The sequence below is a fragment of the Mustela lutreola genome, chromosome 6 (genome assembly GCF_030435805.1).
Source record: "Mustela lutreola isolate mMusLut2 chromosome 6, mMusLut2.pri, whole genome shotgun sequence".
Taxonomy (NCBI): domain Eukaryota; kingdom Metazoa; phylum Chordata; class Mammalia; order Carnivora; family Mustelidae; genus Mustela; species Mustela lutreola.
The window spans coordinates 30487204-30513550 of record NC_081295.1 but is presented as its reverse complement, the minus strand read 5'-3'; the positions used below and the strand labels follow the sequence as shown (position 1 = coordinate 30513550).

Sequence of the window (26347 nt, the reverse complement as noted above, 5' to 3'; positions counted from 1 at the left end):
GTTAAGTGCAAAAAAATCAAGCTGAAGAACAATTTCCATAGTATTATTCTGAGTATATATGTAAAGGATGTGTGTGTTTAAAATTCGAGACATGGATGGACACCCACCAAATAAAATGCCTCACAAAATGGGAGTAGGAGAGGATAAAAAGAAGTTTCCTTTGTATTTCTTGTATTGTTTGTCTTAGCCACTGAAATAAGCCCTAATAGTTTTACAATGAAATACACAAACTATAATGAACAGGAAAAATAATGATGACAATGAGGTTATAAAAACTTTTTGTAATGTACTACTATACTAGTAAATTTGACATGGTTATTTTACTGCTAGGTAATTTACAGTATCAAAGTAAAAACTTGAAATATATTTGACAATGTACTTATAAGGGTGATGGTGGAACATTTGATCTAAGTGACAAATTTATCTTGTTTCAACGTACCTGGAAATGCTTTAAGAAGAAAAGAGAAATGTTCTCATAGAAGAAAATAAATAGCATTTCAAGGGAAAGTATACAGAAGTCAAAGGTACAGAGAAGAGCAAATCCACAGGGTGGTAAATACACATTTTTGACAGAAATGGACACAGGAGTGGTAATATCTGGAAAAGCAAATAACAATCCTCATTATAAAATATGTGTTAAGATAGAATTCATTCAAGACTCAGAAATAAATGATACCACTAAAGGTGATACTTGAGAAATCATTTTTATGTTAGAGATTTTAAACTGAATAGAGAGAAGGCTATCATTATGGAAAAAAAAAAGACTCAAGGAAGTATAAAAGAAAGCAGCAGAAATAACAGAAAAACCAGAGAAACAATTTTATCATTGTAAATTGAAAGGACAATCAACAGAAAAAAATTTTAAACGGTGAGGTTAACTTAAAAAAAGGGGTGCTTTTTATGAGGAGTCAAGATGATTAAGAGAGTACTGAGGTACCCCTGAGAGTCAGTATTAGAGACAGATCTTACAAAAGGGAACTCTGATTTAAACATTTTAAAATATAGCTTTGTAGCCACTGAACTGCTTGAAAAGTTAGTACAAGTTCATAAAATTTCATTAGGAAAAAGAAAAGAAGCCCTTTTACCTACATGGGGGAGATGGATATTACTAATATGGTTAAATTAATACAATAAAAATTTCCCTGATGCTTCCATACAATTATTCTTTTGAGCATCTAACAAATTCATGTGCTCCTTCCCTTAAGCTTTAATCACTGACTACCTTTTATTTTTAGCTACTTTTATGCTTGACATAGCTCCTCTACAAGTCTATCCAGCAATTACATGACAGGCCCTGGGGACATAATGAGTGGGCAGGTCCAGCACTGTTGTTCCCTGTGCTTTTGGAGCTTCTGTTTAGTTACTATGGCGAAAGATTAGAGTCTGAGAAGATGCAACACAGAAGTTGCTATTTATTACATGGACAACTATGGGAGGAAATAGCAACAATAAGAACAACAAAAATAAAAGGGAAAAGAAATAAAAAGCATAATTCAAAAATTAACTGAAGTCCTTTCTTAAAGTTAACAAACTACTTGATCTAAAGATCCTGACATTTCAAGTATCCTCATTATTGGTCTTTGGGCGTCATCTCACTAAATTCTTCTTCCTATTGTTCAAAACCTCCATGCATTTGCTCATGTTTTATTTTACTTAGGTCTCCTGCCAATTCTCTCATGGAAATTCTACAAACCTTTAAATCCTGTTCTAATGGTTATTCTCCAATTTCTCTAGGGAAATTAATCATTCCCACAGCACTTTGCTCATACCCGTGCCTTGTGTAATCTCAGCATATACATAGGTTTCCACCTTGACGTTAATAACTACTACGACTAACAATAAAAGGCATTATTTATTAAATGCTTATTATGTGCTAGGCCCAGTACTAGGTGCCATGCACCGTTCTCTATCTCACTATTAACAACACTATTAGATAAGTAATACTATTAGTATTTTACAGATAAGAAAACTGAAGTTCAGAGTTTTAATAATTTGCTACTCATTCAAGAGCAGAATAGGGAATTAGCCTCATTTGAAAGCCTACTTTCTTTGCATCAAGTTGTATTTCCTCCTTGGGTGTTGCCTAAAGGCAAGTTTACATCTTACTCATTTTGAGGTCTCCTGGTCATCCCGTCTCACTCTCCAAACTATCATTCAATCAGTAGGTACTCAATAAATGAGAGCTGAAATTCCGATGTTAAAAACGATCAGTTTTCACAGAAAACATTTATTTTTTTAAATATGAGCAGAGATTTGAATTTAAAAGTTTATAAGTTATAATAGTATGTAGGCTGAGTTAATACTTTCACTGATACATTTATGGGGATACGGGGTATCAAGTTAACTTTCAAATTTTCCAACTAGATAGTCACTTTTCTTGTATTGTTTTAAAAAATGCATTAGAAAACATTTCACTGATATTTAATAAACCAAAATTGCTACTGATTAGTCTTCTAATACTGTTGTATAGCTATATGTGTATATATGTTTAAGGCCATTGCAAAGTTCAAAATTTGTGATTTAAAAAAGAAACAACTTATAAAATGAGCAATTCTGAGAGCATCTTAAAAAAAATTCTGGACTCTGAAGTCAAAGATAGTTCCCAAACCAAAGCTACCTATATTTACAATGAATCAAATTAATCAAATTCATTAAGCAAAACAATGTCCTACTGATGGACAGGAATAAAGAAAGTATTCTTACGTTTAATAATGGTAGAAAATCTGACACTACTCTACCTGGATTACACTCACAAAACTATTATTACTAAAAGTAATAGTTTAGCTCCAAAAATAGGGCTAAAATAATAAAATTTAAAATCATCTATTTTAACAATCATGGGTGTAACAACTAGCATTTATTATCAGATATTCCTGGCAACCAACTAATTTACTAACACATAGTTTTTTAATTTAAAATGATGTGGTTAAATGTTTATCAGATAGACCATAAAAATACAAACTACCTGAGACAGGGTTAATTTACCTTGTCCTACCTATATCAGAAAACTGTATAATTCACTGACTAGTCTTCATGCATTAAATTATGCAAATACACCAAGAAAAGTAATCTGGAGTAGAGAGAACTGGTTCCGCAGCTCCAAACTGTGTAATTAGATCTACACTTGGCAATTCACAGCCACCTCTGGACTCTCATGCTGAGAATCTGCAGTTCTTCTCAAGAAACCTAAGCTTTTAAGTGATAAATAGATTCAGGTTATCATTACTGAATTATATTTAAGGCATTACCCTAAAAGTGAAATATATTCTTTGCAAATTTCTTTAAAGGAGTAAGTTTTAATATTTATCAGTTTCTATGTTTGAGTTGGTAGGGAGCTTTAAGTGCTATATTTGGGTTAAAAGAAATCTATGATACTTCACATTTTCTAAACCTAAAAGATACTTGTTATCAAAATGTACAGTAATAATGAAAACAAACTTGGAGGACTTAGTGTACACTATATACCATGACACCAAAAATACACATCATTTTTCTAGCTAAGTCCACTGCAAAGAAAATAATCTTACAATCAATTCACCATACATCAGGGCATTGTATAATATACTTAGAAGCATAAGACAGTTCTAGTCAGCATAGCCTCTAAAATATTAAGACCACAAACTTGCAGAGAAAATAGTGTTTTTAGAATTTCAAAATGGTAAATATTTTGAATGTTTTTTCCCTTTACTATAAACTTTTTAACTAACAATGTTTCCTTAAGACATTAAACATATGTATATCTTTTAGAGGTAATACAGTTTATGTTATCCAAGAAATGCCTGAATAAACTTTCTATAAATTCTTAATTTATATCTTATTCATATGTGCACCATATACATTCATGCATTCAATAATCTGGAATCTGAATTCATTTTTTTAACATAAGCTCCATGCCCAATGTGGAGAGCAATGCAGGACTTGAACTCATGATCCTGAGATTAAGATCTGAGCTGAGATCCAGAGTTGGACAATTAACTGACTGAGTACCCAGGCACTGCTGAATTCTTTTTAAAACAATCACTAAAAATAAATAAGTAAATAAAATCATTACATTTATAAACTTAAGTAACTTAATGACAATGTATATGCTCTTGATGAAAGTGAATTTTATACATTAAAATTGTTTTAAGCATAGAAGTATTAGATTTTTCTTCTAGTTTTTTTTTTAAATATAAAAGTAAACATATCAAGAATATTATTTTTCCTTGTTCATAATTACTTAAACAAATTTAAGATATATTCAAACTAATATTTTTGTTTAAGAAAAAGTTCCTATCAGGATGCCTGGGTGGCTCAGTCAGTTAAGTGTCTGCCTTTGGGTCAGGTCAGGATCCCAGAGTCCTGCGATTCAGCCCCCCATGGGGCTCCTTGCTCAGTGGGGAGCCTGCTTCTTCCTCTGCCTGTGCTGCCTCCTCTGCCCACTGCTCCCCTTGCTTGTGCGCTCACTTGTATTAAAATATATAAATAAATAAAATTAAGAAAATTTAAAAAAAGAAACAATTCTTATCAACCTAGACAAAATGCTTATCTGACACCAAACTAACCTAGATAACATATTATTATAATTATTTCAAATACCAACAGAATTTTAGATCCATGTTTGAATCATAATTCAGCATCCATACAGTAGAAAAGCTTAGGCAAGTTTACCTGTGCTTCATGCTTTGTTTTTTTAGTTGTAATTTGGAGATAATGGTACCTGCCTTACAAGGCTGGTATAGATACAACAAAGATTAATTAGGAAGTCCCAAAAAAGAGCCTAGCACATAAAAGGGTCTATTCAGTAGGCAAAAACGTTTATTAGTTGTTCCACAAAGGTTTTCCTTATATTCTTCCCAAATCTGATCCCTATACAACCCACTCACTGGGACCAAGTTTGGTATTGTTCTCTAAGACAATAGAAAACAAATGCACTTGTTTTCACACATAAGAATTCTTTAAAGATTTGAAATTCCATCATATCTCCATTATTGACTGGGCTTTCCTCAGCTAAACATCACCAGTTGCCTACTCTTAATGTCCTGACAGCAAGTCCTGTGGCACCTCAGAGCACCCTCGAGGAGCCTGAAAGTGACCACTTCATGAGAAACTCTTCTGTTCAACATTCTCTTTTTTTGTTAAAAGTTTGAAAATTCTAAAATCATCTCTTTCATTGTTCTGGACAATATTTTGGGAAAGCAGTGAAAATAATCATTTTAAAAATAAAACACTTTCCACACCAGTCAGAATGGCTAAAATTAACAAGTCAGGAAATGACACATGCTGGCAAGGATGTGGAGAAAGGGGAACCCTCCTACACTGTTGGTGGGAGTGCAAGCTGGTGCAACCACTCTGGAAAACAGCATGGAGGTTCCTCAGAAAGTTGAAAATAGAGCTACCCTAAATGACCCAGTAATCACACTACTGGGTATTTACCCTAAAGATACAAATGTAGTGATTGGAAGGGGCACGTGCACCCTAATGTTTATAGCAGCAATGTCCACAAGAGCCAAACTATGGAAAGAGCCTAGATGTCCATCAACAGATGAATGGATAAAGAAGATGTGGTGTATATATATACAATGGAATACTATGCAGCTATAAAAAGAAATGAAATCTTGCCATTTACAACTATGTGGATGGAACTAGAGGGTATTATGCTTAGCGAAATAAGTCAATTGGAGAAAGACAACTGTCATATGATCTCCCTGAAACGAGGAAGTGGAGATGCAAAGTAGGAGTTTGGGGGTTAGGAAAATAATAAGTAAAACAAGATGGGATTGGGAGGGAGACAAACCATAAGAGACTCTTAATCTCACAAAACAAACTGAGGGTTGTGGGGGGTGGGAGGTAGGAGGAAGGTGGCGGGGTTATGGACATCGGGGAGGGTATGTGCTATGGTGAGTGCTGTGAAGTGTGTAAACCTGGCGATTCACAGACCTGTACCCCTGGGGCTAATAATACATTATATGTTAATTTAAAAAATGTAAAAAAAAAAAAAATACAAAGGGAGAAAAAAAATAAAACACTTTCACCAGTTTCTAAATACCATTCTCTACTAAAAGAGAGCCAGGCTTGCAGAAATTATTAAATCCAGTTCTGGGACTGCAGCATGTCAAAAGAGCAAAGAAGCAAGCTTGAAGGGACTCCCAAGTGCCAAATTTGGGCTAATAAGATCATCAAAGTAAGTAATACAATAATGGATAATAACCCATTGAGTAAAATAAAAATTCAAGTCAATAGAAAAATAAATTAATAAACAGGAGACAGGAGCAGTTCTTCCTTACATGCAGTGGAATGGAAGGAGTGGCAGAGTTAGAGACTCATTAACACATGCTAAAATGAGTGGGTGAAAGTTAATTATGAAATCCGTACATTTACATTTTATGTATAATCATTTGATTAACCTTTGTTTCCCTCATCAGATTATAAGCAACAGTAATGCAGAGTGTCTCCTTCGGATTTCTGTCCTCAGCACAGTGTCTAACACACGCAAATATTCAATAAATATTAGATGAATATTGACAGTAATGTCTTGGTTTAATTTTAAAAGTCATTTTGTTCAATATCTAGATTGATGACTCAGATATAGTTCACATGCTAAAAGAAAGTGTAGCAGTCTCTGTACTGGGTACTTTACTCACTGAGTTTTTACCGTAATGAGGCAAATAAACTACATAGAGAGATTCCAAATCATGAACCATTCTCAGTAAAGTTTTTCAGTCTAGAATACTATTTCCATTTTAAAATTTCAGGCCAATTGTAAGTATGAAAAGGTTATAAGTATCATCAATTTTTAAAAGTTCATAAAGACATACACACATAAGTAAAAAAAAAAAAAAAGGAACATAGAATGAAGCCTACCTACTTGCAATGATTAATTTAATGATAAAATAATATAATGATGAGGTTCTAAAAATGCAAGCACTCTGATTTCAGGCTGTGTCAAAGATGGTCTCAAATATGACTAAAATCTGAATGATGTGACCCAAACTACATTCCTTCTAATTGGTCCCCATGGTACAAATGTAGATCAAATTAATTAATTGCTAAACCCAGTCAATCCAATAAAGGCTGCTAAGACAGAATAAAGAATGTCTCTTCAATACATTATAGTATCACACACAGAAAAATATTTTATGACCTCCATGACAGTCCAAATTGCATTGACATTTGTTATTGACAGCCCCAAAATAGCAACATCTATTCTGTAGAGCAAATTAAGGAAGACTAGCTAGTCTATTACTATGCAAATAAAATTCATTAGTAAGCTAACAATTTCATTTCTACAGATGCCACTGGACTTCAAGACCTATTATTATTCAACATTATAAGATGTTCCAGACTGAATCTAATTTTAGTAAAATAACAACATAAAATGTATTTTTAAGCCTTCTGTCAGTATTGTTCATTTTTTTCTTAGACAATATTCACTATTTATAATTCTTAAACACCCAACTATGCATTTAATATTCTCAAAAATTAGATGATATTACACTGAGGAGATTCTTCATAAAAGAATATACTTTTAAAAATTTACTTGGGGGTGCCTGCGTGGCTCAGTGGGTTAAGCCTCTGCCTTCGGCTCAGGTCATGATCTCAGGGCCCTGGGATTGAGTCCCGCATCGGGCTCTCTGCTCAGCATGGAGCCTGCTTCCTCCTCTCTTTCTGCCTGCCTCTCTGCCTACTTTTGATTTCTCTCTCTGTGTGTCAAATAAATAAAAATCTTAGAAAAGAATTTACTTGGGCAGCAAAAAAAATCATACTGAACCAATATACTCTCAATCAAATTTACTTGCTAGATGAAAACTGTATTGCTAGAAAAGAAAAATCACAAATCACAAAATTATAATTTGTCTTAGACTGGCTCTTAACTGTCTCTACTTTTTTAGACCATTTTCACAAACACAAGTGAACAACACCTCAATTCTCCATAAATCTGTACTGTACTCTTCAGTGAACCTCTTCATTAAGAAAAAAAAATGATATATCTACAAACTTACAGTTGAGATATTATCCCACATTTAAAAAAAGGTTGCCATTTGACCATCCATTTAGCCATTTAAGTTTTTTTGGCCTTTGCACCATAGAATCTAAAAAAAAATATAGCTATAAGACAAAGTAAATCAGATGCCATAGTTAGAAAATTGAGGTCTAAGTTTACAGACAACAGAACAAAAATACTACTGGAGAGAATATGCAATGTGGGTTAAGTTAGAAAGTTTTTTTCCCCCTTTCTCCAGATTTTTCTCTACCCAAACCCCCTCCCCATCCTCTGCAAGCAGTGTCTACTAGGATGGTTTGGTAGAGTATATCTCCTTTCCAGAAACCTAGGTCTTGCTGGAAAATAATCCTCCCTGAAGTTCCTGGTATAGGAAAATGGTCAGGGCCATCTGAGAGATGGACAGTTAAGTCCACCTTTAATGGCAGAGAAAGTCTCCACTCCCCCAGAACAATTTCCTTCCATTTAAGGGTAATAAAGTGTAGAGGCTCCTTTCTAATCTCTCAAGGAAAGAACTGCTTATGTTCCAGGGTACAGGTCCTCCCTTCCTTCTTCAAGATGTCATCTGTTTATATGCTAGAGTAAAATATAAGGTTCTTGGGTCACTTGGTCTACTTTCTCTCTTCCTTCCTCATCTCTCTCCCTTTCCTCCCTTATTTCTCTTCTCCCTCTTCTTCCTTCTTCTGTTTTTCTTTCTCTCCATCTCCTCCCTACTTCCCCGATCAGAGAGGGGACAGACATGCCAGCAACCATGCACCATACATAGAAGCTTCAAGTTTCATAATTTTATAGCTCATCTTCTATGGTGTAACCCATGTGCATAGAGGCCGCCAGCTCTCACCCATATTGCCTTGTGGGAGGCTAGGGAGAAGCAACCAACAGGATGCTCTGTGAATAAACATGAAGTCTGTTCCAAGTGTCTCCTATTTCTGTTTGTGAGCTTGTGTGTGTGTGTGTGTGTGTATACACCCTCCAACACGATGCTCTGTGAATAAACATAAAGTCTGTTCCAAGTGTCTCTTATTTCTGTTTGTGAGTGTGTGTGTGTGCGTGTGTGTGTGTGTACACCCTCCATAAGACTTAACAGGTCTTCAACCATATTTCAGGAGCAGCCACTAAGTTGAATGTTATACAGTCTGGAAATGCCTACTTTATTTGCCAGAATATACTTAGAGCTGTATTTCCTAACTGTTCATTTATAAAAACCATGAAAAAAAATGAGATATGAGACTGTTGTGTTATTCCCTTAAAAACAATCCTGATTTATATTATTATCTGTAGAGACATAATTTCTTTCTTCCCACCCCTTCTCACTTATATGCTACATGACAACGACAACAAACCAAAAAGATAAAAACTCCAGCTATAGGCAAGGCAGTAAAAAGCTTCAATGAGTAATTAATCTGAATATTCACCTACCTTTTATACACTTTGAGCAAATACATGAATAGCTCTATCAGATTTCTCTGGGACACAAAATTTTATACTCAGCTTTAATAAAAATATTGTCTGTCCAATTTTATCAAAAGAAAGCTATAAAAATGTAGTCAACAAATGCTTATCAAGGTAACAAAAGTTATTAAACATATCTACCAACTACTTGCAAGTCAAATATCAGTTGGAAACTAGTTAATAAAGAGATTCAATATGTTATTTTCTAAAATGAAATAAATAGCTGTCCTATTAAATTCTGACAATTTATGTGATATATTCTGAAAGGCTATCTAGAGAATTTTCTATGATATTATAAAAAGAAAAAAAAAAGGACTACACGCAGTAAAACATTGTTTTAGTAATTTCTAAGTCTATATTATTATTGTTATTTAAATAACAATATAAATAATTCAAATAATAGTATAAAATGAATATGTATGTAAGTTAGGTTCTACTTTTAACAGATTAAAAATACTGAATATACAAAGTGTTTGACAGAAGTGAATACTATAAAACAGACTAAAAGCTTCTTTATATTATTTAACTAAATAATTATGTACTTACTAGAACTTAGTACTATAATTACAAAAGTCACATCAATAAATTACTAAATAATCTAATAAAATCAATTCCCAAATCTGGAATATTTTACTTGAAAGAGCTATAGATCTACATGGAATCTTTTTTTTAAAAAGATTTTTATTTATTTGACAGAGAGAGAGAACACAAGTAGGCAGAGAGGCAGGCAGAGAGAGAGGGGGAAGCAGGCTCCCCGCTGAGCAGAGAGCCCGATGTGGGGCTCAATCCCAGGACTCTGAGATCATGACCTGAAATGAAGGTAGCAGCTTAACCCACTGAGCCACCAAGGCACCTCTTTAAGTAATGAAATTTTTAATAAATTTTGTATTATTTAACTAACTTCACCTTTCATGTAAACCAAGCAGTTATGTCAGAAAATATGCATTTATACATTGGTTACATGCATAAAGCATATATGCAAAGCCCAACAGTTATTGCTGTTTTTATGTAAAATATTCTAGAGGTGTGAAAGAGAAACTGAGAGGAAAATTACACAATATGGTTAAAAGAATAGTATCCGGAAGAGGGCAAAGCAATCTGTACTGCCTTCACATTTTGCCACGTTATACACATAGAAGGCCACCAAAGAAGCTGCAAAGCAGGAGAAAATGGATAGAAAAGTTACTAACTTCTATCAGGAACTTATATTGAGATCAGGCATGTAAAAATAGAGATGATACACAACTACACAATAGATGAAAGGGATAGAACACAAGCTTCACCTTGCAGTTCTGAGTTCACTGGTGCTCAACAATGTATTGAATAGAAACAAAATGAGTTTCAGGAAAATAAAGTTATTTGTTTTGCTTCTACTTTTTTCCAAGCTTATGGACAGCATTATTTTTTTCTTTTGATCTTTTGACTAAATATTTATCATCTGTACAAGGATAGATCTAAACCTAGTTTATACCCTCAAAATTTCTCAGCGTCATTCTCAAACTTTTTTACTGTGCTCTGTGAATTTTTTGTTGCATTCTTTTTTTTTTAATTTTTTATTTTTTATAAACATATATTTTTTATAAACATATATTTTTATCCCCAGGTCTGTGAATCACCAGGTTTACACACTTCACAGCACTCACCAAATCACATACCCTCCCCAATGTCCATAATCCCACCCCCTTCTCCCCAACCCCCTCCCCCCGGCAGAGGATGTGCTCTGTGAATTTTTGCTGTAAAATCCAGAAACAACTAAATAACTAATGTAAAAAAAAAGTTCAAATTCCTAAAGATATGTGCATACTTATATTAATCTGTATGCACCAGGAGAAACTGAATACATTTCAGGGGTAGGAGGTACTGGAGGTAAAGTGAGGTAAGGGGAAAGTAATTCTTTAGCCTTTTCTTTTTGCACCTTTGTGTTAATTCACTTGTTACAAGAATGTATCATTTCAGTAACATGAAAATCCTCAAAAAATTAGAAAAAAAAATGTTAAAAACAATGAAGTAAAAATGCAATACTAATATTCTTCATTAAAAAACATTCCTTTTGCAAATGAAGAGAGCATTACAAGGTTAATAAGGGAACTATTATATATAAAATTTCAAGAATGTAATTGAGTACTCTTATGGTAAGCTGTATTTTGGAAAAATAAATTTTTTCTCTCTTCTCTTAAAAATGTAAAATTTTAAAAGGGTTCAAAAGTTACTCCTCTAGGGCTTAATGAACAGAAATAAAAGAAAGAAAGAATATATTAACTTCAAATAACTGGTGCCACAAATGATATCTATATCATGAAATATAGCTAAGTCAGATGGATATCTCAAATTAGGAGAAAATGAGATAATTTAATATGCATAACAGAAAAGACTATAACTAGATGAAATAATATCAAGAATAAATTTATGTAATGAAACATTTTAAAGGAGAATAGCAACATTCTTTCACTGATCTTTATAGCCAACAGGGTGGTGGGTGGGGAGGATTTCCTCAAGAAGGTAATCAAAGCATCCTTTGATGTCATTCAAATCTCCATATTGTTCTACTCTCTGCCTGGATATTCAGCTCACTGTACAGTGGATGATTATTTTCTCAATTTTCCCTGAGGTTAGTTGCCCCCTAATTCCTTAAGGATTACTTCAAACTTGCAAAGACTACCATATCCTATTCACTTATTCATCAAACATTATCTGTGCACCAACTCTGCTCCAGTTACTGGTGAAGCCATGACAATATAATGATGAGCAAGACCATCGTTAGCCATCTTCTTCACAGGACTGATATCTTATCATAAAAAGTGGCATTAACCAAAACCAGCCAGAAAAAAATTTAACTATAGTCAGACTTATGAGGAAGACATAGGCTAGGCTACTACACCACTCATAATAGGGAGGTAAAAGAGGAAGGGAGGTATACAAAGGCTTCTCTAACAAAGAGAAAATCTGAAGGATTTAATATAGGATAACTAAGCAGAGATTAAGGAAAGATGTGTGAGATAGAGGGATTAAGTTATGTAAAAGCTCAGAGGTAAATAGAAGAGCATCTCTATGATGAGGGTCTGAAAGAAGACCAGGAAGACAGGGGTAGGAAATGAGGGAGAGAGGTATGTGATGAAGACAGAAGAAGGTAAAAGCCAGAAAATATAGGGACCCCCAAACCTTTTTAAAGGAGCTTGTAGCATTCAATTGTCATCCTGGAGCTGTACTTTGAAAAGATCATTCCAGCCAGCTGGAATGTACAGAGCAGCTAGAAGAAGGCCAGAAGGGATGCAGGTGGAGCAATTAAGAGGTGGTTAGTACAGCTGATGGACAACATGATGGTTACTTGAAAGACACTTAGGTAAAATGAGTAGGTACTAACGAAGGATTAGGAAGGAGAACAAGGGAGAGTTAGTTGACAAGGACAACTTTGAGGTTTCTGACTTACGAAACTAAATCTATAGTTACACCATTCACTTATCCAAGAAATAAGGATGGAACATCATTCATTGGTTAAAGGTGAATATTTTATGAATTGGGTCTGGACATACTACATTTCAGATCTTAAAGTTCTTAAAGTAGACATGGCTCAAATTTTAATTCCTAAGTTAATAAGTATAACTGATAAATTTTCATTATATTATATCACTGTCTGATATAATTCTTTCTATGACAGTGGTATAATATAATAACAATTCATCAGTTAAAATTACAAATTTAGGAGCTAAAATTTTAAAATTGGACATTATGGATCAGGAGCCCTTATTTCTTAGGCTGATCCTGTGATACAATACTATATATCAGCCATGACTACTTCAGGAATATATAAAATTATGTTGACGTAGGCATTCTGCTGTTCAGCCCCCCAGAGTCCAAAGACAAAGGTAGTTTTAACTAAATATTAAGGTAAAGCAGAGCTTGATGCATTCTTAATAAAAGTTTTTCTTTAAAGGCAAAATTTCCTGATGGCAGTAGCTCACAGCTGAGAATAAAATTGAGGGATTTCAGAGAAATTATAGAAGTGGAAGTAGGTTCAAATGCTAATTTCCCTTTGTACCCCCCCCCCCCTGCCGCCGCCGGCTCTAATGATATAAAATTTTCCTTGTTTCTCTTTGGCCATCCTCTTACTTTCTTTATAGCCTTTTCTTTCTCTACCTGGTTTGTTCCCAAACCTTTTCTAAATTTAGAACTTTCTCTTATTTCATCCTATTCCATTTATGGCCCTTAAAGAAATAACTTTTATATTTATGGGGTGCCTGGGTGGCTCAGTGGGTTAAAGCCTCTGCCTTCGGCTCAGGTCATGATCCCAGGGTCCTGGGATTGAGCCCCACATCAGGCTCTCTGCTTAGCAGGGAGCCTGCTTCCTTCTCTTTCTCTACCTGTCTCTCTGCCTACTTGTGATCTCTGTCAAATAAGTAAATAAAATCTTAAAAAGAAAGAAATACCAAAAGAAAGAAAGAAAGAAAGAAAGAAAGAAAGAAAGAACGAACTCTTATATTTATGTTAACAACCCAGACCTCTTTTCTGAGCTCTAGACCCATATTATCCTGCCTAGCCTCTCTTCTTGGGTATCTGAAATGTAGTATGTCTAAATCCAGAAGTAACCTACAAGTAGGTTTTCTTGTAGTTAAGAAAATCCTGAACTGGGGGTACCTGGGTGGCTCAGTTAGTTAAGTTTCTGACTCTTGGTTTTGGCTCAGGTCACGATCTCAGGACCATACACTGAGCCCTTCATGGGGCTCTGTGCTCAACAGGAAGTCTGCTTAAGATTCTCTCTCTCCCTCTTTCCCCTCCCAACTTGTGCACATACTCTTTCCAAATAAATAAAATCTTAACCCACTGAGCCACCCAGGCGCCCCCCAAATAAATAAAATCTTAAAAAAATATGAAAAAGCTCCTGAAATATTCCCTTAATAGTACTGTCTTTAATGCCAAAGATGAAGGGGAATATCTTTAATTCTTGTGCTCATAGTTTTTTTTTTAAATTTTTTTTCATTTATTTATTTTCATATAACAGTATCATTATTTTTTCACCACACCCAGTGCTCCATGCAATCCGTGCCCTCTATAATACCACCTGGTACCCCGACCTTCCACCCCCACACCACTTTAAACCCCTCAGATTGTTTTTCAGAGTCCATAGTCTCTCATGATTCACCTCCCCTTCCAATTTACCCCAACCCCCTTCTCTCTAACTCCCCATGCTCATAGTTTTTAAAATGTCTCCTCCTTAAGAATCTTGCTTATATATTCTTTTGGGAATATGTCTCAATTTGGCAGGAGGAAATAAAGAAGGTAGCACTCAAATAATTCACAAATAAAGGGTATGTTAAACAAATTTGATATGACAGAACATGGGTACTGAGAATTAGAGATGATTATATCTGGAGGAAGAAAACTTTTTTAGGTAAAAAGGCCAAGGAAAGTTCCATTATTAAAGTTAGCATAGTAAAACTTATTTCAGTTGTTCATAATTATTTTTATAGAAACTAAGAAGCAATGATAAGATAGAGAAATAATTCCCCTCAAATAGTCAGAAGTTAAATTTATGCATATTTGGTAGTCAATTTTCAGGATGGTTTCTTATTACAAACAGAAATATCTACTAAAAAGTTATAAACAATGAAGAAAGAGAAAACAAGGACATATCTGAATAAGGAAGACCTGATATTACATATTCCTCCAAGACTGAAGTTAACTTTTTTCCCTCTTTAATACTGCAAAAGCCTTTTATTCCTGAAACTGTTAGTAGATTTTGAGTAAGATATTAAATAAGGATGCTAGCTTTTTGATAATGTAAAAACAGAAGTTAACTTGCTTATAAATATGCCATAATCTCTGAGACAGTTTCTAATTTCTTTTTCTATCACTGTAACAAAGTTTGTATAACAAGAAAAATCTCAATAGGGTTAAGGCATCAATTATTTTCCCATTCTGCAAGTTACACAGGAGGAGGGGAATTATTAACAGGAATGATAAAGCTGTACTTGCATTTGGTAACACAAAGAGAAGCTTACAAATGAGACGTCTCATTAGTTTGAGCAGATGGATCAAAATTAAAGGCTGAATCGCCAACTTTTAATTTCCCAATAGCCAAGAAGACTTGAAGTCTTGCAGAGTATGACTGTTGAAAAGTCAACATGAAAAGATTTTCTCCATCTGTCATCACACATGCTTGAGTGGAACACAACTGCCTCCTACTGTTTTTAATACTTTGAAGGCAAAGCTGCACATAAAATCTATTAAGTACACGAGCACAGTAAGTTTCCATGATTAGTATACTGAAACCCATGGAATAGTATGACCAGAGACTGTCAGCATGTCTTTTGAACATGAAATTTGCTCTATTCTAATTTAATCTAAATGAAGAGAAACAGAAGAAATTCATTTGTGTATTTAGAAGGAAAGTGTTAATTTTTATCATAAGAACTATTCACTTGCTTGAGAGCTATATTTTTCATTTTTTTGAAAGGACACTTATGTCAGTCTTATTAATAATGGTCTGAAAAGTAGCTGCTCTGATTAAAGTATTTAGGGAAACCACAATTAGGGAGAAAATCCAAAATACTAAACAACTTCAAGGTAAGAAAACAAACAAAATCAAGGAATAGTCACTGGAAGGATTTTTTAACTAGTTGGCAGGGAGAAGGTGCACGAGGTAGTAGTGGGGAAAATTTAATTGATTTTCCTGGAGTAGAATATACTTATCTATAGTTTCTAACTACTGTATATAATCCGCTAAGATGTATTTAAAAGGCAACAAAATAAAGCTGAAGTTTGTTAGGTACACAGCCCCATAAGAAATAACTTATGTTCCCTTAATAACAAGGCAAAGCACATTTACTGAATATGTAGTTGGCTATTTAATAGCAAAACACTAACACAGTTATAACCATAACTGAATTTTGTAAGCAAAGGTCTCTCTCTATACATATATACATACAAACACATATATAATTTGCCATAAAACAAAACATTTAAAGAGTCTCCAGAATGAAGCATTTATTAGTTAGATCTTTCAGTCACCTGACCAGGCAGAATAGTATAAACGAAGAGTTAATTTGGGTGACAGTTTTTTAGATAATAAGGTGAAAAGACTGTTGAATTATATACTTTTCATTTTCTGACAGATGGATACAAATTCATTTGTTGACATTTATTACTTGGAACCTTATGTGAAGACAGACAGTAACTGAATTAACATTATAGTCAACTTCAATTATGAGGGGGGAAAAACACAACTCAGAAACTTTAATCTATTGGGAAGTTCTTTGGTTACCTTCTAATAAAGGTAGAGGACCATACCTTAGTGAACGTATGTCTCTTAGGAGAGAAAAAAGGGGAAAAATATTCCAGCAAGGCCGGTGTGTGTGTGTGTGTGGCTGGGGGGAGTCCTAAGCCCCTGAAAACAAACTTCCACATAAGCCTCAGTAATCAAGGAGAACTATGAAGTAGGAATTCTTGTGTGATGGTTTAATTCAAAGATTGTTAGCCTTGTTGAAATAGGTATCTACCTCAGCTTCCAAAATAAAAATGTGTAATAGCTTTCCTTCCTAAGTATCTTCCTTGCAAATTCAGTTCTGGACATACTACAAAGACCACAGTAGAAGCTCCCACACATTAAGTTAAATGAATTATATAGGCCAAATCATACTTGGCAAAACAACTTGAAACTAGAAGACTTAGAATGATCCCTTTGAAAAGACTGAAACAGGAAGAGATTTTAGTTTTGAGCGACTTTCCCAAGATTACACACACATAATATAGGTAATAAAGAAATGAAAAGATGGAGCTCTGCTTTCAAATTATGTTGCGAAAGAGCTCTTGAGATGATTATATTAATATAAGACTGCCTTGACAACTCAGTACTTACAATCTGAAGGCACTGGCCTACACATTTGTTAATACTAGTGAAATCAGAAGCAAATATCAACCAGTAAGTCATAGTCTTGATGCATTTTATATTTCTCATCATCCTTATCTCACTAAAGATGCTAAATCTTTGAAGATGAGGCCATTTGTCACAATCAAATAGTAGTTACCACAGAGACCCCATACATAAGACACACTACACTAGGAACTTAATGAACAATATGTTCTTGTAACCCGAACTTATTTTGTAAGACCTGTCCTACTGGAGCATAAAACCTAAAAGGACAATATTACATAGAACACACTGGTTAAATTTTTAAATAGGACATCTTTGATGTAAGTATTTATTTATACTTTAATGTTATTATTTCTATTTAAGGTTCTGTCATATTTTTGGATAGACAAAATATAATAGAGAAATGATAGAAGTAACTGAGAAAAAAAGGAAGTTAAAGGAATAAAATGCATTAAAAAAAAAAAAAAACATGAAAGGACACACACCAACAAGAACTCTGGATGGGAGAATTAGTAGTGATTTATTCCCCCCAATTTTGCTCTTTGGTATGTCCACAAGTTAAATTTGTTCAAATTCTTTTCTTCCCCTCAATCTCTTTTATAGTAATTATATATTTTTTTAAAGATTTTATTTATTTATTTGAGAGAGAGAGTGAGACACAGAGAGAGAACATAAGAGAGGAGAAGGTCAGAGGGAGAAGCAGACTCCCCATGGATCTGGGAGCCAGATGAGGGACTTGATCCCAGGACCCTGGGATCATGACCTGAGTCGAAGGCAGTCACTTACCAACTAAGCCATGCAGGCACCTTAATTTTATTTAAGCTACATTTTAAAAATTCAAATATAGGGATGTCTGGGTGGCTCAGTCAGTTAAGCACCCAACTCTTGATTTCAGTTCAGGTTAAGATCTCAGGGTTGTGAGATCGAGCCCCAAACTGAGCTCTGGATGGGCATGGAGTCTGCTTATGATTCTCTTTCTCCCTCTCCCTTTCCCCTCTCCTTCATTTCTATCTCTCCCTCTCTTAAAAAAGAAAATACAATTACGGAGGTCAAAGACCACACGGTCACAGTCATGAAGCAAAATCACAGGGAAGAATATGTTTTTCTAATTGAAAGTGGGTGTACACCCAATGGAAAGCATGAACAATATGGTATGCAAAATTGTTTTTGTAATCATGATTTAAAAGTAATAGCTGCTAATAAAGAAAAAAATTCCCTGGAATGATATCATTTTCTTATATGCTTTAAAATTATGAAACAAATTTAAAATAGCAAACACATCAGATTGTAATCTTACATCACATTACACTGAAAAACTTTTCAGAAAAACATGGCATTAAGTTTCTAAAATCCTACATAGGTCTGCTATGACCACAAAATTATATAATCCATTCAGAATGTATCATAGGATCATGCGGCAAGCCCACAAAATGTGGCCTTTTGTGCCATAATTCCATTTTAGGAAATTTATCCTGAGTAAATGTTTCAACAGAAAAAATAACAGGTAGAAGATGGTCACTATAGTAGCACTATTTTTAATAACAGAAAATTGCAAACACTGAAAACATTCGCTAATGTAGGAATAACCAGTAAGAGAGGAACAGCTAATGTCAGCTTAACAGCAAAGGAGCAGTGTAAAGTTCTGAAGATGCCGTGGGCTTTATCAACACAAAAACTTGTGTTTCAGTCCTGGTGCAAACCTTTACTAGCTGTATGTACTAGCTTGGAAAGGGACTTAATATGTTGTAGTTTCACTTTCTCTTTAACAAAAGGAGACCATAATGCTTATATCAGAATGTTTGGGAAGATTAAAAGTCCAAAGAGACTCACACGGTATCTGATACTTACAAACTGAATCAAATCTCCCTCTTTTTCCAGACATTAAAGCTGTTAGAACCATGCAGAAATAATGAAAACTGTCCAGTATTCATTAAAGAAAACAGTGAATATAAAATTGTATATACAGTGTAATCTAGTAATGGATTATAACTAATAAAGTTTCAGTGAACAAAATTAAAAGCTATATGTGCAATTCGATAAAAAGTGAGTAGTGGGATGTATATAAAAATTACAATACTAGGGGCACCTGGGTGGCTCAGTGGGTTAAGCCGCTGCCATTAGCTCAGGTCATGATCTCAGGTTCCTGGGATCGAGTCCTGCATCGGGCTCTCTGCTCAGCAGGGAGCCTTCTTCCCTCTCTCTCTCTCTCTCTCTCTGCCTGCCTCTCCATCTACTGTCAAATAAATAAATAAAATCTTTAAAAAAATTACAATACTAATGTTAAAATGATAAAATAACAGTGGAACTATAAAAATTTTCCTTAGTGTTGTTATTTTATTTTTATAATTAAAAATAGTAAAAGAAATGCATGGGTATTTCTACAGAACTTAAGGAAGCTCTATAATTATGTTTATTATAGAATATAAACATCATCACTAATCATTCAAAAATAGAAATTATGAGACCTGCAGCCCAAGTTTGGCTTCATAAGGAGCCTGATCAGCCCGAGAAGGGCCATAATTGTCCTGCTCTAATTCTTGTTTGGAAAAAGTCACAGATCTGGACACAAATCCTGATGCCTAAGTGTTTCCATGGGCTCTCAAATTGCACCCAGTGCATTTTAGCCAGACAGGGGAAGAGAGGTCAGAGGTCATGTCCGTCAAAGGCTGGCAATTGTGGATGCCATGACATGCACACAAACGTTTGGGAGGTCATGCTTGTAACCAACTTCTGCCTCAACTTTGCTCACTCTCTATTCCAAGGTTCCTCATCCTGTGGAGCAGCACGAAACCTTCTCTGGGGTATCCCATCCGAGTCTGTCCCTTCTAAACAGAAATCAGTGTTGTGAACCCAGTCCTCCATCCCAACTTGTCCTTTCAGAATTTATAGCTGCAAGTGCCTGCCCTCTGGCAGTATTCTTTCTGAAAAGTAATGTACTAAACAACTTCACACTAAGAATGAAAGGAATGGCGGTAAGATCTCATCTATACTGACCAAACCACCCCCAGCCAGCACTTTATGTATGAATCATGATTCCTACAGGGACACGTTAGTCTCTGTAACAGTGAAAGAACTATGCTAGAAGAGGAAGAGGAAATAATCTTCCTAGGATCCTTTAAGTTACAACATTTAGTTGGATTTTTACTTACTTACAATGGAAGATACAACTATTATTCTCTCCAACATTTAGGAATAGGGTGCATTTAGGAATAGGGTGCATTTTATTTTTTAAAGAAATATTACATATTATAATGTAAGGTTTTGTAATGTAATGGAAAAAATGGTGGGAGCAATATACCAAATATACTTAAAGAACAATTATAAACATCATGATAAAGGCAAATACTGTTATAAAGATGAGGGACCTGTAGTTCTTAAGGCTCCAAAATAGTTACAGTACTGGCAATAATGACATTATTAAGCCATTTACTTTTATTAGTACTTATAAATATGTACATTTATATGTATGTTTATACATGGATATATGCATTTATCAGTCTCACACAGAAAAAAATTCATAAAAACACCTTTTTTAATTCTAAAAAAGGTGATTTATTTCTATCAGAAGCAATCTTGTATTCCAAAGTAATGAAACAAATATCTACTTATCTGGTTATTAAGTGCTAGCTACAACTGGAAGAAAAATGACTGTCTTAATTTTTTTTTTAATTCTAGATGCAACACTAACATTCCCACCACTGGTGTTTTAAATATTTTTATAACATTTTCAAGGTTATTCAATTACAAAAGGAGTAGTTAAGTGTTTTCCTGACTAGAGTCAAATATAACTTATCTATTTATATGTTCTATACAGAGCATAGTACTTACAATTTAATTTCCATTATCTTAAAAGAGATAAAAAAATTTTAAAGGTTAGCATTTATAATGAAATTTATCATAAATTAGGAAAAAATTCTCCAGCAACAGAAGAAATCCCATCACAATTAAAAGTTACAGAAAAAAAACGAATGTTTGCTCACAGTTCATACTTAAATAGAGACCCAGAATAGCCAACACAATGTTGAAGAACAAAGTTGGAGGGACAGTACTACCTGACTTCACTATATAGATACAGGAATCAAAACACTCTAGTATAGGCTAAAGAATAGCCAAACAAATGGAAAAGAGTAAGGAAGCCCGAAATAAGCCATAAATACAACCAGATAATCTTTGAGAAATGAGTAAAGGTGATAAAATGGAGCAAAGATAGTTTTTTCAACAAATGGTGCTGGAACAACTGGAAGTCCACATGCAGAAATAAATAAATCTAGATGTGGACATTATACTCTTCCCAGAATTTAACTCAAAACCAATCATAGGTCTAAATATAAATATGAAACTATAAAACTCCTAGAAGATAACTTAGGTGAAAATCTGGGTGATTTTAGGTATGGTAATGACTTTTTTGGATATACCACCAAAGGCATGATCCATGAGATAACTGATGAGCTCGGTTCCAGTAAACTTAAAAACCACTCTGTAAAAGACACTGATGAAAAAATGAGAAGCCAAGTCACAGAATGGGAGAAAATACTTACAAAAGACACATCTGATAAATGACTTTTATCCAATGTATACAAAGAACTCTGAAAACTGAACAATAAGAAAATGAACAACCTGACTTTAAAATGGCCAAAGACCTAAGCAGACACTTCAGCAAAGAATATAGAAAGATAGAAAATAAGAATATGAAAATATGTTAAACATTACTTGTCATTAGGGAAATGCAAATTACAAGAACAAGATACTAATACACACCTCTCAGATGGCCAAAATACTGACATCACCAAATGCTAGTGAGGCTATGGAGCAACAGGAATTCTTATTCATTGATGGTGGGGATGCCAATTGCTATACAAGTTTGGAAGATAGTATGGCAGTTTCTTATAAAACTCAATATACTCTCACCATATGATCCATCAACCATACTCCTTGTTATTTATCCAAAGAAGCCATAAACCTAAGTCCACACAAAACCTGTACACAGACATTTACGGCAGCTTTATTCATAAGTGCCAAAACTTGGCAGCAATCAAGGTATGTAAATCAATAATAGTATATCCAGACAGTGGAGTATTATTCAGTACTAAAAAGAGTAAGTTATGAAGTCATGAAAAGACACGGAAAAACCTCATGTAGGTATTGTGAAAAAAGTCAATCTAAAAAGGCTACAACCTGTATGACATTCTAGAAAAGGCAAAACTTAAAAGGTCTTAAAAACTTAAAAGGTCAATGGTTTCCAGTGGTAAATGGGAAGGAATGATGAATAGGCTGAACACAGAGGGTTTTTAGGACAATGAAATTATTCTGTACGACACTATAATGGTGGAAGCATGTCATTATACATTTGTCCAAACCTATGGAATGAACATCAAGAGCGAATCCTAAGGTAAACTACGGACACCATAGGTGATACTGACATGTCAATATAGGTTTACTGATTGAAATAAATGTACCACTCTTGTGCAGAATGTTGACAGTTGGGGGAAGCTGTGCATATGTGGGGGCAGGCATTGTATGAGAATGCTCTCTACTTTCCATTCAATTTTGCTGTGAACCCAAAACTGCTCTAAAAAAGAGTAACTATTTGTTTTTTTTTGTTTTTTTTTTTTTAATTTAATGGAGAAAACATTTAAATATTTAATATTTTTAATATAGTATATACAAATAGATGTTATGGATTCCACAGCTACATTCCTTAGCTAATAATACAGCTTAAATTTTCTGTAGTACAAATTTGTCCTGTTCTTTTACAAAGAAGGCACAAATACTGGTGGCTATACAGGATATTTCTTTGCTTTAGGATTTTCACTGAAATGCTGTCAAAAGTTTCCCTAGATAACATTTTAGGATCATCAGACATTCACTACAAATAAATCTTGTGAGACAATCTAGAACAAAGGTTGGAAAACAAGCCACATGCAGTTGCTGCTTGTTTTTGTAAATAAAGTTTTATTGAAACACAGCTGTGCCCAATTGTTCATATACTCTCCCTAGCTGCTTTCATGCTACAAGAGCACAACTGAGTAGTTACAACAAAAAACATAAAGCCCGCAAAGCCTAAATTACTTACTTTGTGGCCGTTTACAAAAAGTGTCCTGGCTCCTGACCAAGAATCAGTAGTTGGAGACTGGAAATATTTTTGATTAAAGAGAGAATATTGGCCTTTACCATTTCATTATTTGTACATAATAAATAATGCTATTCATAAAGCAGTTTCTTAATGAGAATCAAAAAAATACACTGATATAAAATAAAGGCACAGAAAGTGATAATGACATGATGGTTAGTGGAGACTCCATACTCACATGGACTGAATTTACAACTGGACTAGTAAAATGATGGATACATGTTACTTTATTTTGTAAATATACAGCTCCTCATTTTCTTCATTTGTCAGATGATGACAATAGTACCTGCCTCATTGGCTGGTAAAGAATTCAGTGAAAATAAATATAACTCTAGCAGTTTCAGACATTTACTAATCATTAGGAAGGTAAGTCACTAATATTGTATAATTTAATTATGATGTCTTTTCCCTAAAAGTTATTCTTAAACCTAAGGACATCTTCTTGAGATTAGTTAGAAACCTCACTTTAAAACTATTTCTTAAAGAGGCACAATGCATCAGAGATTCTCAGTGGGCAGTGTTCCATGCCTTCAAGTTTAATTCATCTTTGATTTGTTTATATACTGGGGCTTGAAACAAGATTTAGTCTGGAAAAGAAGGATTTCACTGCTCTTTAAACAAATTTAAAAACCAAAGGACCAGAAAGCATTTAATTTTATGTGCCATAAAAGGTTAATAACAGAAAAAAATTCTATAATAAAATAAAATGATCCAAAGACCCATATACAATTGGGCAATGGCTAAGTTTTATGTAAGCAATTATTATCATTCCACTTTTTCTCTAACAATCTTGATTGGAGCATTTTGACAATGGAGTTTAAAAGTAAAAGTGCTTAGCTTCCAAGCACAATAAGACAATATAAAAACGTTATATATATTTTAGTTGATACTACTTCAATGAAAATAGTAAGAATGATACAACATTTCAAATTTTTACATTATGTAAAAATATAAATTTAACTTTTTGAGGCATGAAAGGAGATTGGTGCTTTTAAAAAAGATTAAAAAAAAAAAAACAACCAAGAAGTGTAAAGGATGAAATTCTTTTCTGTCTTATCTACTGAATAAATTGGCAAACAAGATAGCATGACCTATCAATATTGGAATGATATCTATTAATATTCTATGACTTACATGGCTAACCACTGAACCAAAAAACTATTAAGAACTAAGAACCCAGTCATTATCTCAGAATTCAAGAAAAATTTTAAGAGCATAAAAATTAATAATTTTAAGCATTTAGTATTCTCTAAAAACAGGATAAAAGAAAGTAACTGTACCTGGTGTCCAGCCTTTACTTGCTTCAAAACACTTTCATAGCATACTTCATCCATATTATTCAATTGCTGTACCTTAAGTTTTTTAAAAATACAAATAATATAAAATGAAGCAGTTATAAACTTTCTAACTACCAAAAAAACCTACAAATTTTAAGGCACTTTTTTCCCTTTCAGATTAACTAGAATGCAGAAGCAACAAACGCAATATAAACATGTAGCATGTAACAACCTAATAAATAAACACAATATAGTTTAAAAGTACAAATAAAATACCTCATATAATACTTGCAGAGTACTAACTTTCTAAGTATGTCAAGTTTTTTAAAGACAATTTTAAGGATAATATACTAGTTGTAGGTATTTTAGAATAATTTTAAAATTCTTTTCTCTGCTTTCCCCAGGAAAGCCCACTCTTCAGGCTGTTTTTCTTCTATTTCATTCTGTAAACTATAGAGCGTTCCTCTGGAATTCTCAAAATCGCCAGAACACTACTAGTAGAATGCCATGGTATATAAAGCTGAAATCGAAGGAACATACTGTTTCTGTAATATACATGGAGAGGGGTAGATATTTTTCTACAGAAACATTTCTCAGATTAAATGAAAATTTAGTATCAATTTATGAGTTAAGAAAGGGTCTCATTTTCCCTAATGATGAGGGAAAACTTCCAACCAAAAAGGTAAGATAGTTAATCCGAAGGAGCAGGCATGTAATCCAGCCCATATCTCCCTATTTAACATTTGTTAAGAGTGTAGAGGGGATGAAAATGTCATACACATCTGAAATGACTATGATTTAGATTATTTGCTTTAATAAAGCAAATGTTTTATCATTCTGTTTCTCTTATGATTTGTGGTGACTAAGTAAAATGAGAGAATCAGAAGATAATTTACTCCCCATTAATGATTCAAAAACAACTTCTGTTCACAATAATTTTTTCAGTGCAGTCTGAGTGCCAGCCAAAGCCATTATTTCAGATTAGAGGTGTCAGGCACACAATCTTCCTATGTTCTTCCATGATAACTGAATCATATCATGTGTTTCTGAATGAAACTCTCAAAAACCTACAAAGATTACCTTTTATACAAGATGACAAATTAGTATCTGGTTAGCAAATATATTAAACAACACCATGGGGAAATGCTTAATGGTTACCAATTGTATATTTCACTGAGTGTAAAAATAATACCATTTAGTACGACAAAAAGATCTGTATCTATAATTAGTATATATAATTAATTTACTATTTACAGTATTTAAGATCTGTAAAAGTATCTTTCTAATATAGTCAAACTCCTAAACTTTCAACATAATTATGATAGTTTAATCACCAGATGCCATTCTTTTTATGATTACAATTTTGACATATTATGGTGCAAATACTTTGAATTTCATTAGCTTTAAATGATTTACCACTTTGTAGGATAGAATTAAAAAAACGTTTAAAATGGTTGAAAAGCATCTGAAAAATTTTTCTTCTCTATATAGTATCTTTCTATGATAAGCACCTGTTATCACTTAAATTATAAAGCTGAAAGAACAATCTAAAGCTATAAAAAAAACAGCTCTACACCTGACCTAATGGTACATTAAAATGTACTAAATAATCAAATATATATTAAGGGAAAAAAAGCGAT

At 33.7% G+C, this 26347-nt stretch overlaps 1 protein-coding gene across 1 annotated transcript in view; it reads right to left on the bottom strand.

The window, feature by feature from the left end:
• The window catches only part of ASCC3 (activating signal cointegrator 1 complex subunit 3), a 344503-nt gene that overhangs the window by 173988 nt on the left and 144168 nt on the right, over positions 1-26347 (bottom strand). Inside the window, exon 13 of the mRNA XM_059177004.1 lies at positions 24711-24782. Coding sequence (XP_059032987.1) covers positions 24711-24782 — 72 coding nt within the window. The remainder of the gene's footprint in view (positions 1-24710; positions 24783-26347) is intronic.